General features: G+C 48.4%; 1 protein-coding gene and 1 long non-coding RNA gene across 2 annotated transcripts in view; both read right to left on the minus strand.

The window, feature by feature from the left end:
* The window catches only part of LOC135574988 (collagen alpha-1(XIV) chain-like), a 50,292-nt gene extending 48,255 nt beyond the window's left edge, over window positions 1-2,037 (minus strand). Inside the window, exons 1-2 of the mRNA XM_065027127.1 lie at window positions 1,981-2,037; window positions 712-765 (exon numbers count right to left, since the gene is read on the minus strand). Coding sequence (XP_064883199.1) covers window positions 712-765; window positions 1,981-2,037 — 111 coding nt within the window. The remainder of the gene's footprint in view (window positions 1-711; window positions 766-1,980) is intronic.
* A 479-nt stretch (window positions 2,038-2,516) lies between these two features.
* LOC135574956 (uncharacterized) lies at window positions 2,517-13,071 on the minus strand. The gene is made up of 3 exons (XR_010465659.1): window positions 12,948-13,071; window positions 6,837-6,890; window positions 2,517-2,616 (listed from the first exon to the last, which is right to left on the minus strand). It is a non-coding gene; the product is annotated as an uncharacterized LOC135574956 (long non-coding RNA).
* Window positions 13,072-13,732: the final 661 nt, after the last annotated feature.

Raw genomic sequence — 13,732 nt, forward strand, 5'->3', positions numbered from 1 at the left:
GGTAGTAATCACTAGTCTCAACACAGTGTCTCTGTGGAGGAAGTAATCACTAGTCTCAACACAGTGTCTCTGTGGAGGAAGTAATCACTAGTCACATCACAGTGTCTCTGTGGAGGAAGTTATCTCTAGGCACATCAGGGTCTCTGTGGAGGTAGTAATCACTAGTCTCAACACAGTGTCTCTGTGGGAGTAGTAATCACTAGTCACAGCACAGTGTCTCTGTGGAGGTAGTTATCACTAGTCTCAACACAGTGTCTCTGTGGAGGTAGTCATCACTAGTCACAGCACAGTGTCTCTGTGGAGGTAGTAATCACTAGTCTCAACACAGTGTCTCTGTGGAGGTAGTAATCACTAGTCACAGCACAGTGTCTCTGTGGAGGTAGTTATCACTAGTCTCAACACAGTGTCTCTGTGGGAGTAGTAATCACTGTCTCTGTGGAGTCACTAGTCTCACAGTGTCTCTGTGGAGGTAGTAATCACTAGTCACAGCACAGTGTCTCTGTGGAGGTAGTTATCACTAGTCTCAACACAGTGTCTCTGTGGAGGTAGTCATCACTAGTCACAGCACAGTGTCTCTGTGGAGGTAGTAATCACTAGTCACAGCACAGTGTCTCTGTGGAGGTAGTAATCACTAGTCTCATCACAGTGTCTCTGTGGGAGTCAGGAGAGGAAAACAAAATGGAGATGAGGTATATATGTGTCTTTACTCACCTGAGGTCCTGGTAACCCAACATCTCCCTTTTCTCCCTTTTCACCATCACTCCCCTGAAACAGAAATGGACATGAGAGAAAAACAACCTCTTTATCATTCATTCCTTTGTCATTTCATACAAAGCCAGTGGGTAGATGGAATGGTTTGCAAATGATTGACTGTACATTAGTCACACTGTTATGGAACACAGTTTAACCAGAGGCAGACGTCTTCATATACAGGCTATATACTGTATCATATCAGTATAGAGCGTTGGACTAGTAACCGGAAGGTTGCGAGTTCAAACCCCCGAGCTGACAAGGTACAAATCTGTCGTTCTGCCCCTGAACAGGCAGTTAACCCACTGTTCCCAGGCCGTCATTGAAAATAAGAATGTGTTCTTAACTGACTTGCCTGGTTAAATAAAGGTAAAATTAAATTAAAAAATATCTTATGTTTATATACAGGCTATATACTGTATCATATCTTATGTTCATATACAGGCTATATACTGTATCATATATCATGTTCATATACAGGCTATATACTGTATCATATATCCTGTTCATATACAGGCTATATACTGTATCATAACTTATGTTCATATATACACTGAGTGTACTATATATATATGAACATAAGATATTATATATACTGTATTTTACCGGTGGTCCCTGAATGGAATGTCCACTAGACCCCTCAGGACCAGGGTTATAGGTCATATCTTACCGGTGGTCCCTGGATGAATGTCCACTAGACCCCTCAGGACCAGGGTTATAGGTCATATATCATATCTTACCGGTGGTCCCTGGATGGAATGTCCACTAGGCCTCTCAGGACCAGGGTTATAGGTCATATATCATATCTTACCGGTGGTCCTTGGATGGAATGTCCACTAGGCCCTTGAGGACCAGGGTTATAGGTCATATATCATATCTTACCGGTGGTCCCTGGATGGAATGTCCACTAGGCCCCTCAGGACCAGGGTTATAGGTCATATATCATATCTTACCGGTGGCCCCTGGATGGAATGTCCACTAGGCCCTTGAGGACCAGGGTTATAGGTCATATCTTACCGGTGGTCCCTGGATGGAATGTCCACTAGACCCTTGAGGACCAGGGTTATAGGTCATATATCATATCTTACCGGTGGTCCCTGGATGGAATGTCCACTAGACCCTTGAGGACCAGGGTTATAGGTCATATATCATATCTTACCGGTGGTCCCTGGATGGAATGTCCACTAGACCCTTGAGGACCAGGGTTATAGGTCATATATCATATCTTACCGGTGGTCCCTGGATGGAATGTCCACTAGGCCCTTGAGGACCAGGGTTATAGGTCATATCTTACCGGTGGTCCCTGGATGGAATGTCCACTAGACCCTTGAGGACCAGGGTTATAGGTCATATATCATATCTTACCGGTGGTCCCTGGATGGAATGTCCACTAGGCCCCTCAGGACCAGGGTTATAGGTCATATATCATATCTTACCGGTGGTCCCTGGATGGAATGTCCACTAGACCCCTCAGGACCAGGGTTATAGGTCATATCTTACCGGTGGTCCCTGGATGGAATGTCCACTAGACCCCTCAGGACCAGGGTTATAGGTCATATCTTACCGGTGGTCCCTGGATGGAATGTCCACTAGACCCCTCAGGACCAGGGTTATAGGTCATATATCATATCTTACCGGTGGTCCCTGGATGGAATGTCCACTAGACCCTTGAGGACCAGGGTTATAGGTCATATCTTACCGGTGGTCCCTGGATGGATTGTCCACTAAGCCCCTCAGGACCAGGGTTATAGGTCATACATCATATCTTACCGGTGGTCCCTGGATGGAATGTCCACTAGGCCCTTGAGGACCAGGGGGGCCCTGTGGTCCAGGAGGACCTTTATCACCAACTAGTCCTTGAGGCCCCTGGAGAAGACAGACCATTTATTTAAAATCACACAATGTTAACCAATGACTCATGGCTGTTTCCTTACTTGATGTATAAACTATATTTCAACTGATAAAGTGATCAATAGTCTATAAACTACTTTAAAAACCTTTAGAACACATTTGTAAAGCATACCGTAATGTAACGTGTTACAACAACAGAGTTGATTAACCGCCCGACCTGTTTACATAAAATTGAATTGAACTAAAAGTTTGTTAGGTCTTCTCTCAGGTGATCAATATGTTCTGTGTCTTCAACGTCCAAGTTTGGACATCAGGTTTAAGAGCTACTGTCTGACAGCCTTCCTTCTAAAAACACAATGCCGTTGCCTTGGGTCTCTCGCTCCACACATAAATGTGATATTCATAAAGTTAAGACAAAGTACAACGGGTAGCCCACAGGACCGTTCTCCGAGGACACTCATTAGAATGGAGTTTACATTGGGGACTGTGCTCGAGGAAATTGATTTAGCGTGTATCCCAAATGGCACCATAGGGCTTTGGTCAAAAGTAGTGCACTATATAGGGAATAGGATGCAAATTAGCACGTATTTTAGCCAATACCCAACAGTACATTTGAAATGAGATTACAGCCGTCCTGGGTTGGGTTTGTTTGGCACCATAATGAAGTCTGTTTCTAGCATGGCCTCGCCGTTCACATCTGTTGTAACTTTGTTAGCGAGCTGCCAGTGTGAAACTGGGCTGGAAGCAGAGGGACTAGAGAGGCCTGCAGCCTGCAGCCTTAGAGGCTGATAAAGCAGTCAAACAGACGGAGAGAGGGGACTGTCTCATTTAACAAACCTGGGTTCAAACACTATTTGAAATGTTTAAAATACTTTTGTTTGATTTAGTGTCAGGTGGGCGGGGTTTGAATGCCTGGTGGGCTGGGTTTAAATGCCAGATTTGCTGGGCTTGAATGCCAGGTGGGCTGGGTTTGAATGTCAGATGGGTGGGGTTTGCATGCCAGGTGGGTGGGGTTTGCATGCCAGGTGGGCTGGGTTTGAATGCCAGGTGGGCTGGGTTTGAATGCCAGGTGGGCGGGGTTTGCAATGCAGGTGGGCGGGGTTTGAATGCCAGGTGGGTGGGGTTGAATGCCAGATGGACTGGGTTTGAATGCCAGATGGGTGGGGTTTGCAATGCAGGTGGGCGGGGTTTGAATGCCAGGTGGGTGGGGTTGAATGCCAGATGGACTGGGTTTGAATGCCAGATGGGTGGGGTTTGCAATGCAGGGGGGCGGGGTTTGCGCTTTTGGGACTTTTGTAATTGGTTCCATTGCAACAGGCAATTCCATTGCAACAAGTTCAAACCGAGCAACAGCTGTAGTATTTGAAATGATTTCAAATAGTATTTGAACCCAGGTCTGAGTCAGACACAGAGAGAACTGGAATAACAAGGTTTCAGCGTACTCCTGAAACTACAGTCCAAGTAAAATGATCCTGTTTAACTACAACCTACACAAGCCTCTCCTGGCTTCGACATGAAGACTGCTGGCATGAAGCCAGAACGACACGGCGAGGTTCACTTAGTGTGTGAAAACAGAGACATCCTCCAAAAATAACAGAATTGCACGTTACGTTGCATATTTATGTATCTCCACATCTCAGCCGTTGAGTCAGGCTATTTTATTGGAGGAAACTCCATTCTTATTCTTTATGTTCTAGGTGGCCCCTCACGTACTGTAGCCAGAGTACGTGTTACTGTGGAAGCACTGAGCTGCTACAAAATATTAAGATCACACCCCCACCTGTTGACTCTAATGCTTCCCACCGTTATTATTGGCTGGATGGCCTTTGGGTGGTGGACCATTCTTGATACACATGGGAAACTGTTGAGCGTGAAAAACCCAGCAACATTGAAGTTCTTGACCCAAACCGGTGCGCCTGACACCTACTACCATACCCCATTCAAAGGCACTTACATCTTTTGTCTTGCCCTTTCACCCTCTGAATGGCCCACACACACAATCCATATCTCAATTGTCTCAAGGCTTAAAAATCTGGATTTAACAAGCGACATCAATAAGGGTTCATAGCTTTCACCTGGTCAGTCTGTGTAGTGGTCTGTACACTGAGCTGTATTGGGACCCTCCAGTATGTGTTACTATGGAAACACTGAGCTGTATTGGAATGGAGCCCCTCCAGTATGTGTTACTATAGAAACACTGAGCTGTATTGGAATGGAGCCCCTCCAGTATGGGTTACTATAGAAACACTGAGCTGTATTGGGATGGAGCCCCTCCAGTATGTGTTACTGTGGAAACACTGAGCTGTATTGGGATGGAGCCCCTCCAGTATTTGTTACTGTGGAAACACTGAGCTGTATTGGGATAGAGACCCTCCAGTATGTGTTACTGTGGAAACACTGAGCTGTATTGGGATAGAGACCCTCCAGTATGTGTTACTATGGAAACACTGAGCTGTATTGGGATAGAGACCCTCCAGTATGTGTTACTGTGGAAACACTGAGCTGTATTGGGATAGAGACCCTCCAGTATGTGTTACTATGGAAACACTGAGCTGTATTGGGATGGAGCCCCTCCAGTATGTGTTACTGTGGAAACACTGAGCTGTATTGGGATAGAGACCCTCCAGTATGTGTTACTGTGGAAACACTGAGCTGTATTGGGATAGAGACCCTCCAGTATGTGTTACTATGGAAACACTGAGCTGTATTGGAACCCTCCAGTATGTGTTACTATGGAAACACTGAGCTGTATTGGGATGGAGCCCCTCCAGTATGTGTTACTGTGGAAACACTGAGCTGTATTGGGATAGAGACCCTCCAGTATGTGTTACTATGGAAACACTGAGCTGTATTGGGATGGAGCTCCTCCAGTATGTGTTACTATGGAAACACTGAGCTGTATTGGGACCCTCCAGTATGTGTTACTGTGGAAACACTGAGCTGTATTGGGATGGAGCCCCTCCAGTATGTGTTACTGTGGAAACACTGAGCTGTATTGGGATGGAGCTCCTCCAGTATGTGTTACTATGGAAACACTGAGCTGTATTGGGATGGAGCCCCTCCAGTATGTGTTACTATGGAAACACTGAGCTGTATTGGGACCCTCCAGTATGTGTTACTGTGGAAACACTGAGCTGTATTGGGATGGAGCCCCTCCAGTATGTGTTACTGTGGAAACACTGAGCTGTATTGGGATGGAGCTCCTCCAGTATGTGTTACTGTGGAAACACTGAGCTGTATTGGGATGGAGCTCCTCCAGTATGTGTTACTGTGGAAACACTGAGCTGTATTGGGATGGAGCCCTCCAGTATGTGTTACTATGGAAACACTGAGCTGTATTGGGATGGAGCCCTCCAGTATGTGTTACTGTGGAAACACTGAGCTGTATTGTATCCAGTATGTGTTACTATGGAAACACTGGCTGTATTGGGATGGAGCCCCTCCAGTATGTGTTACTGTGGAAACACTGAGCTGTATTGGGATGGAGACCCTCCAGTATGTGTTACTCACTGAGCTGTATTGGGATGGATCCAGTATGTGTTACTATGGAAACACTGAGCTGTATTGGGATGGAGACCCTCCAGTATGTGTTACTATGGAAACACTGAGCTGTATTGGGATGGAGACCCTCCAGTATGTGTTACTATAGAAACACTGAGCTGTATTGGGATGGAGCCCCTCCAGTATGTGTTACTATGGAAACACTGAGCTGTATTGGGATGGAGACCCTCCAGTATGTGTTACTATGGAAACACTGAGCTGTATTGGGATGGAGACCCTCCAGTATGTGTTACTATGGAAACACTGAGCTGTATTGGGACCCTCCAGTATGTGTTACTATGGAAACACTGAGCTGTATTGGGATGGAGCTCCTCCAGTATGTGTTACTATGGAAACACTGAGCTGTATTGGGATGGAGACCCTCCAGTATGTGTTACTATGGAAACACTGAGCTGTATTGGGACCCTCCAGTATGTGTTACTATGGAAACACTGAGCTGTATTGGGATGGAGCTCCTCCAGTATGTGTTACTATGGAAACACTGAGCTGTATTGGGATGGAGTCCCTCTATCTGTGTCCCAAATGGTACCCTATTCCCAATGTAGTGCCCTTCTTTTCACAAGAGCCCTGATCCAAAGTAGTGCACTATAGAGAGAACAGGGGTGCCATTTGGGAGACACTCTGTGTAAGCACTGAGCAGCATAGTGTGATGGAGGATGAATAGTATACTTTACCACACTGCCTGGCTCCCCTCGATCTCCCCTGGCCCCTCTGATACCAGCACCTCCCTGGAAGAAAGGAAGGGAGGAAGGAGACCGTAAACCCCACTATAACCATACTGTCCATCTGACTGGGAATCAGACCATAAACACCATACTGTCCATCTGACTGGGAATCAGACCATAAACATCCCTGTCCCTCCCTGTCCCTCCTGACTCTGCTCTAACTGACGAAGGCATCTGGAGGTAATTGTCCCATCTGGCCTCAAAGGCTTCCTTCCTCTTCCTGTGTTTGCCTTAATGGCACCCCTGCGGGGACATGGAGCGAGGTACTAATAGTTCCTATGGCTGGAGGCTGTGATAGCAGAGGCAGAGGCAGGACAAGCTCAAATTGGATTAACGTCCTGCACACGCTCAGTCGGTTATAATAATATCAGTGATTGAAGACACACTACAGAATAATAGAATTAAAGGTCAGGAACAGTTTTACTACGGGGTCAACACCTTCAGCGAGGAGTATTGTGTCGTGACAAAGCCCCAGTCCAGCTTTAATGTTGTAACAACGGTTTTAGTAGGTCAACAGTGATCAGAGCCAACGACCACAGAAACATAAGGACGATTGGTTTATAGAGGAACCTCAGATGAAATCTTCCTCCATTGTGATTTTAAAGTCTGCCTATAGGCTCCACCTGAACCATATGGATGTGGAAACTGTGTAGACAGCAGAGATAGGAACTAATAAATGGGCTCATTTATCTGCAGTGTCGTCATATCAGGTTCTACCCTCTACTGCTGCATGGAGTGAGATTACCCATTCTACATACTACTCTCTCTCTCTCTCTACCCTGTGCTGCTGCGTGGAGTGAGATTACCCATTCTACATACTACTCTCTCTCTCTCTCTACCCTGTGCTGCTGCGTGGAGTGAGATGAACCATTCTACATACTACTCTCTCTCTCTCTACCCTCTGCTGCTGCATGGAGTGAGATTTACCATTCTACATACTACTTTCTCTCTCTCTCTACCCTCTACTGCTGTGTGGAGTGAGATTAACCATTCTACATACTACTCTCTCTCTCTCTCTACCCTGTGCTGCTGCGTGGAGTGAGATGAACCATTCTACATACTACTCTCTCTCTCTCTCTACCCTCTGCTGCTGCATGGAGTGAGATGAACCATTCTACATACTACTCTCTCTCTCTCTCTACCCTCTGCTGCTGCGTGGAGTGAGATTTACCATTCTACATACTACTCTCTCTCTCTCTCTACCCTCTGCTGCTGCGTGGAGTGAGATGAACCATTCTACATACTACTCTCTCTCTCTCTCTACCCTCTACTGCTGCATGGAGTGAGATGAACCATTCTACATACTACTCTCTCTCTCTCTCTACCCTCTCTGCTGCATGGAGTGAGATGAACCATTCTACATACTACTCTCTCTCTCTACCCTCTACTGCTGCATGGAGTGAGATGAACCATTCTACATACTACTCTCTCTCTACCCTCTACTGCTGCATGGAGTGAGATGAACCATTCTACATACTACTCTCTCTCTCTACTCTCTACTGCTGCGTGGAGTGAGATGAACCATTCTACATACTACTCTCTCTCTACCCTCTACTGCTGCATGGAGTGAGATGAACCATTCTACATACTACTCTCTCTACCCTCTACTGCTGCATGGAGTGAGATGAACCATTCTACATACTACTCTCTCTCTCTCTCTACCCTCTGCTGCTGCATGGAGTGAGATGAACCATTCTACATACTACTCTCTCTCTCTACTCTCTACTGCTGCATGGAGTGAGATGAACCATTCTACATACTACTCTCTCTCTCTCTACCCTCTACTGCTGCATGGAGTGAGATGAACCATTCTACATACTACTCTCTCTCTCTCTACCCTCTACTGCTGCATGGAGTGAGATGAACCATTCTACATACTACTCTCTCTCTCTACCCTCTACTGCTGCGTGGAGTGAGATGAACCATTCTACATACTACTCTCTCTCTACCCTCTACTGCTGTGTGGAGTGAGATGAACCATTCTACATACTACTCTCTCTCTACCCTCTACTGCTGCATGGAGTGAGATGAACCATTCTACATACTACTCTCTCTCTCTCTACCCTCTACTGCTGTGTGGAGTGAGATGAACCATTCTACATACTACTCTCTCTCTCTACCCTCTACTGCTGCATGGAGTGAGATGAACCATTCTACATACTACTCTCTCTCTCTACCCTCTACTGCTGCGTGGAGTGAGATGAACCATTCTACATACTACTCTCTCTCTCTACCCTCTACTGCTGCATGGAGTGAGATGAACCATTCTACATACTACTCTCTATCATCTACCCTCTACTGCTGTGTGGAGTGAGATGAACCATTCTACATACTACTCTCTCTCTCTCTACCCTCTACTGCTGCATGGAGTGAGATGAACCATTCTACATACTACTCTCTCTCTCTCTACCCTCTACTGCTGCGTGGAGTGAGATGAACCATTCTACATACTACTCTCTCTCTCTCTCTACCCTCTGCTGCTGCGTGGAGTGAGATGAACCATTCTACATACTACTCTCTCTCTCTCTACTGCTGCATGGAGTGAGATGAACCATTCTACATACTACTCTCTCTCTCTACCCTCTACTGCTGTGTGGAGTGAGATGAACCATTCTACATACTACTCTCTCTCTCTACCCTCTACTGCTGCATGGAGTGAGATGAACCATTCTACATACTACTCTCTCTCTCTACCCTCTACTGCTGCATGGAGTGAGATGAACCATTCTACATACTACTCTCTCTCTCTACCCTCTACTGCTGCATGGAGTGAGATTAACCATTCTACATACTACTCTCTCTCTCTCTCTCTATCCTCTCTCAGTTTCTCTCTCTCTCCTTTCTCTCACTCAGTTTCTCTCTCTATCCTCTCTCACTCAGTTTCTCTCTCTCCTTTCTCTCACTCAGTTTCTCTCTCTCTCTATCCTCTCTCACTCAGTCTCTCTCTCTCCTTTCTCTCACTTGGTTTCTCTCTCTCTCTATCCTCTCTAACTCGGTTTCTCTCTCTCTCTCTACCCTCTACCCTCTCTCTCTTCTCTCTCTCTCTCTCTCCCTCTCTCTCTCTCTCCCCCTCTCTCTCCATCTCTCCCCACCATCTCCCTCTCCAGCAGAATGTATGAAGACTCTCCCCCTCTCTCTCTCCATCTCTCTCCCACCCTCTCCTCTCCAGCAGAATGTATGAAGACTCTCTCTCCCCTCTCCCCCTCTCTCTCCATCTCTCTCCCACCCTCTCCCTCTCCAGCAGAATGTATGAAGACTCTCTCTCCCCTCTCCCCCCTCTCTCTCCATCTCTCTGCCATCCTCTCCCTCTCCAGCAGAATGTATGAAGACTCTCTCTCCCCCTCTCCCCCTCTCTCTCTCCATCTCTCTCCCACCCTCTCCCTCTCCAGCAGAATGTATGAAGACTCCCCCCTCTCTCTCCATCTCTCTTCCACCCTCTCCCTCTCCAGCAGAATGTATGAAGACTCTCTCTCCCCTCTCCCCCCCCTCTCTCTCCATCTCTCTCCCATCCTCTCCCTCTCCAGCAGAATGTATGAAGACTCTCTCTCCCCTCTCCCCCTCTCTCTCCATCTCTCTCCTATCCTCTCCCTCTCCAGCAGAATGTATGAAGACTCTCTCTCCCCCTCTCCCCCCTCTCTCCATCTCTCTCCACCCTCTCCCTCTCCAGCAGAATGTATGAAGACTCTCTCTCCCCCTCTCTCTCTCTCTCCATCTCTCTCCCATCCTCTCCTCTCCAGCAGAATGTATGAAGACTCCCCCCTCTCTCTCCATCTCTCTCCCACCCTCTCCCTCTCCAGCAGAATGTATGAAGACTCTCTCTCCCCCTCTCCCCCCTCTCTCTCCATCTCTCTCCCATCCTCTCCCTCTCCAGCAGAATGTATGAAGGCTCTCTCTCCCCCTCTCCCCCTCTCTCTCCCCTCTCTCTCCCCCTCTCCCCTCTCTCTCTCCATCTCTCTCCCACCCTCTCCCTCTCCAGCAGAATGTATGAAGACTCTCTCTCCCCTCTCCCCCTCTCTCTCCATCTCTCTCCCATCCTCTCCCTCTCAGCAGAATGTATGAAGACTCTCTCTCCCCTCTCCCCCTCTCTCTCCATCTCTCTCCCATCCTCTCCCTCTCCAGCAGAATGTATGAAGACTCTCTCTCCCCCTCTCCCCCCTCTCTCCATCTCTCTCCCACCCTCTCCCTCTCCAGCAGAATGTATGAAGACTCTCTCTCCCCCTCTCTCTCTCTCTCCCCTCTCTCTCCATCTCTCTCCCATCCTCTCCCTCTCCAGCAGAATGTATGAAGACTCCCCCCCTCTCTCTCCATCTCTCTCCCACCCTCTCCCTCTCCAGCAGAATGTATGAAGACTCTCTCTCCATCTCTCTCCCACCATCTCCCTCTCTCCCCTCTCCCCCCTCTCTCCATCTCTCTCCCATCCTCTCCCTCTCCAGCAGAATGTATGAAGGCTCTCTCTCCCCCTCTCCCCCCTCTCTCCCCCTCTCTCTCCCCCTCTCCCCCTCTCTCTCTCCATCTCTCTCCCACCCTCTCCCTCTCCAGCAGAATGTATGAAGGCTCTCTCTCCCCCTCTCCCCCTCTCTCTCTCCCCTCTCTCCCCCCCTCTCTCTCCATCTCTCTCCCCCTCTCTCTCTCATCTCTCTCCCACCCTCTCCCTCTCCAGCAGAATGTATGAAGGCTCTCTCTCCCCTCTCCCCCCTCTCTCTCTCCCTCTCTCTCCCCCCTCTCTCTCTCCATCTCTCTCCCCCCCTCTCTCTCTCCATCTCTCTCCCACCCTCTCCCTCTCTCCCTCTCTCCCCCTCTCTCTCTCCATCTCTCCCCCCTCTCTCTCTCCCTCTCTCTCCCCCTCTCTCTCTCCATCTCTCCCCCTCTCTCTCTCCATCTCTCTCCCCCTCTCTCTCCATCTCTCTCCCTCTCTCTCTCCCTCTCTCTCCATCTCTCTCCCATCCTCTCCCTCTCCAGCAGAATGTATGAAGACTCTCCCCCCTCTCTCTCCATCTCTCTCCCATCCTCTCCCTCTCCAGCAGAATGTATGAAGGCTCTCTCTCCCCCTCTCCCCCTCTCTCTCCCTCTCTCCCCCCTCTCCCCCCCTCTCTCCATCTCTCTCCCACCCTCTCCCTCTCTCCCCTCTCTCTCCCCCTCTCTCTCTCCATCTCTCCCCCTCTCTCTCTCCCTCTCTCCCCCTCTCTCTCTCCATCTCTCCCCCCTCTCTCTCTCCATCTCTCCCCCCTCTCTCTCTCCATCTCTCCCCTCTCTCTCCCCTCTCTCTCCATCTCTCCCCATCCTCTCCCTCTCCAGCAGAATGTATGAAGACTCTCCCCCCTCTCTCTCTCCATCTCTCTCCCATCCTCTCCCTCTCCAGCAGAATGTATGAAGGCTCTCTCTCCCCCTCCCCCCCTCTCTCCCCCTCTCTCCCCCTCTCCCCCCTCTCTCTCCCATCTCTCTCCCACCCTCTCCCTCTCCAGCAGAATGTATGAAGGCTCTCTCTCCCCCTCTCCCCCTCTCTCTCTCCCCTCTCTCCCCCCCTCTCTCTCTCCATCTCTCTCCCCCCCTCTCTCTCCATCTCTCTCCCACCCTCTCCCTCTCCAGCAGAATGTATGAAGGCTCTCTCTCCCTCTCCCCCCTCTCTCTCCCCTCTCTCTCCCCCTCTCTCTCTCCATCTCTCTCCCACCCTCTCCCTCTCCAGCAGAATGTATGAAGACTCTCTCTCTGTTGGGGTCCTTCCCCTAACAATGTCCACCTGTAGTGGAGACACATCCACAGTACTAAGTGACATTGACCCTCCCCAGGCCGGAAATGTTTCACCAAAATGACTTTTGGTGGGCGGCAGGTATCTGGTTTGGAATGGCTGGTTTGGATTGGCTGGTTTGGATTGGCTGGTTTGGATTTCCTTCTGTCGACCCCTGGAGTCTCTTTTCCTGCCTGCTTGACAGCTCTCTGGAGAAACGATATCTCTAAATGTGTTGTTTTCTGTCTAGGATGATTTTGTATGGTGTTAAACGGTGTGTTAAAAGGGCACCCTATTCCCTAAGACAGTAAATAAAGGCAGGAGTAGGACTTTACGGGAGGTCCTGTGGGTCCGGGAGGTCCTTTACTGTCCTGAGAACAGCTACAGGCATGGGGCATGGCAGGACAGTCCTCCTCCAGCCTCTGGAGAACAACAGAAAACAACAGACAAACAGAGGCAATTCAACAAACAAAAAACACACATGAACGTACAGCAACTCAATTCAATTTCCTGTTTGTGATTCATGACAGGACAGAACACAACATTGTGAATTAAAGAAAACAAAAACTATTGTCACAGAATGGGTGGCTATCTGGTTCAAATGGGAGATACTTAGGTAAATGCTTAGCTTGGTGAGAATTGTAGATATTATGTAAATGTTCGAAAATGAAACAGTTTTGTATTTCTCCTGGTGAGATTAAAATGTCTTGGTTGGACGTTTTTCAATTTCCAGGTTCCTCTATCAGTTAGTTCCTTCTGTCCAGTGCTCCAGTGTTACCAGTGTGGCTGGAGTGCTGTGAGGCCTCAGGTTGTTATCTCCCCTGTTCCATCGGTCTGTCAACAGGAGAAAAATAACCTTTCTCCTCTCTTCTTCTCTCCTGGCCTCGCAGCAGCACCATACATCACATCTATCTCCTGGGCCCGGCTAGCTAGAAACACAGTTATCATTAAAATAATTGTCCTTTTCCAATAATAAAAGGTGCTTTGAAAGATCCGGGAGGCCGGTAGTAAATACAGGCTAGCGGTCTGTGAGGAGGACAGGACTGTATCTCCTAGCATGGGGTTTTGGGAGGGTTTGGTAGAGTTGTTACTAACAAAGTGTCATTAGGATGTCTTGACA

This window comes from Oncorhynchus nerka, linkage group LG14 (assembly GCF_034236695.1).
Source record: "Oncorhynchus nerka isolate Pitt River linkage group LG14, Oner_Uvic_2.0, whole genome shotgun sequence".
Classification (NCBI taxonomy): Eukaryota; Metazoa; Chordata; class Actinopteri; order Salmoniformes; family Salmonidae; genus Oncorhynchus; species Oncorhynchus nerka.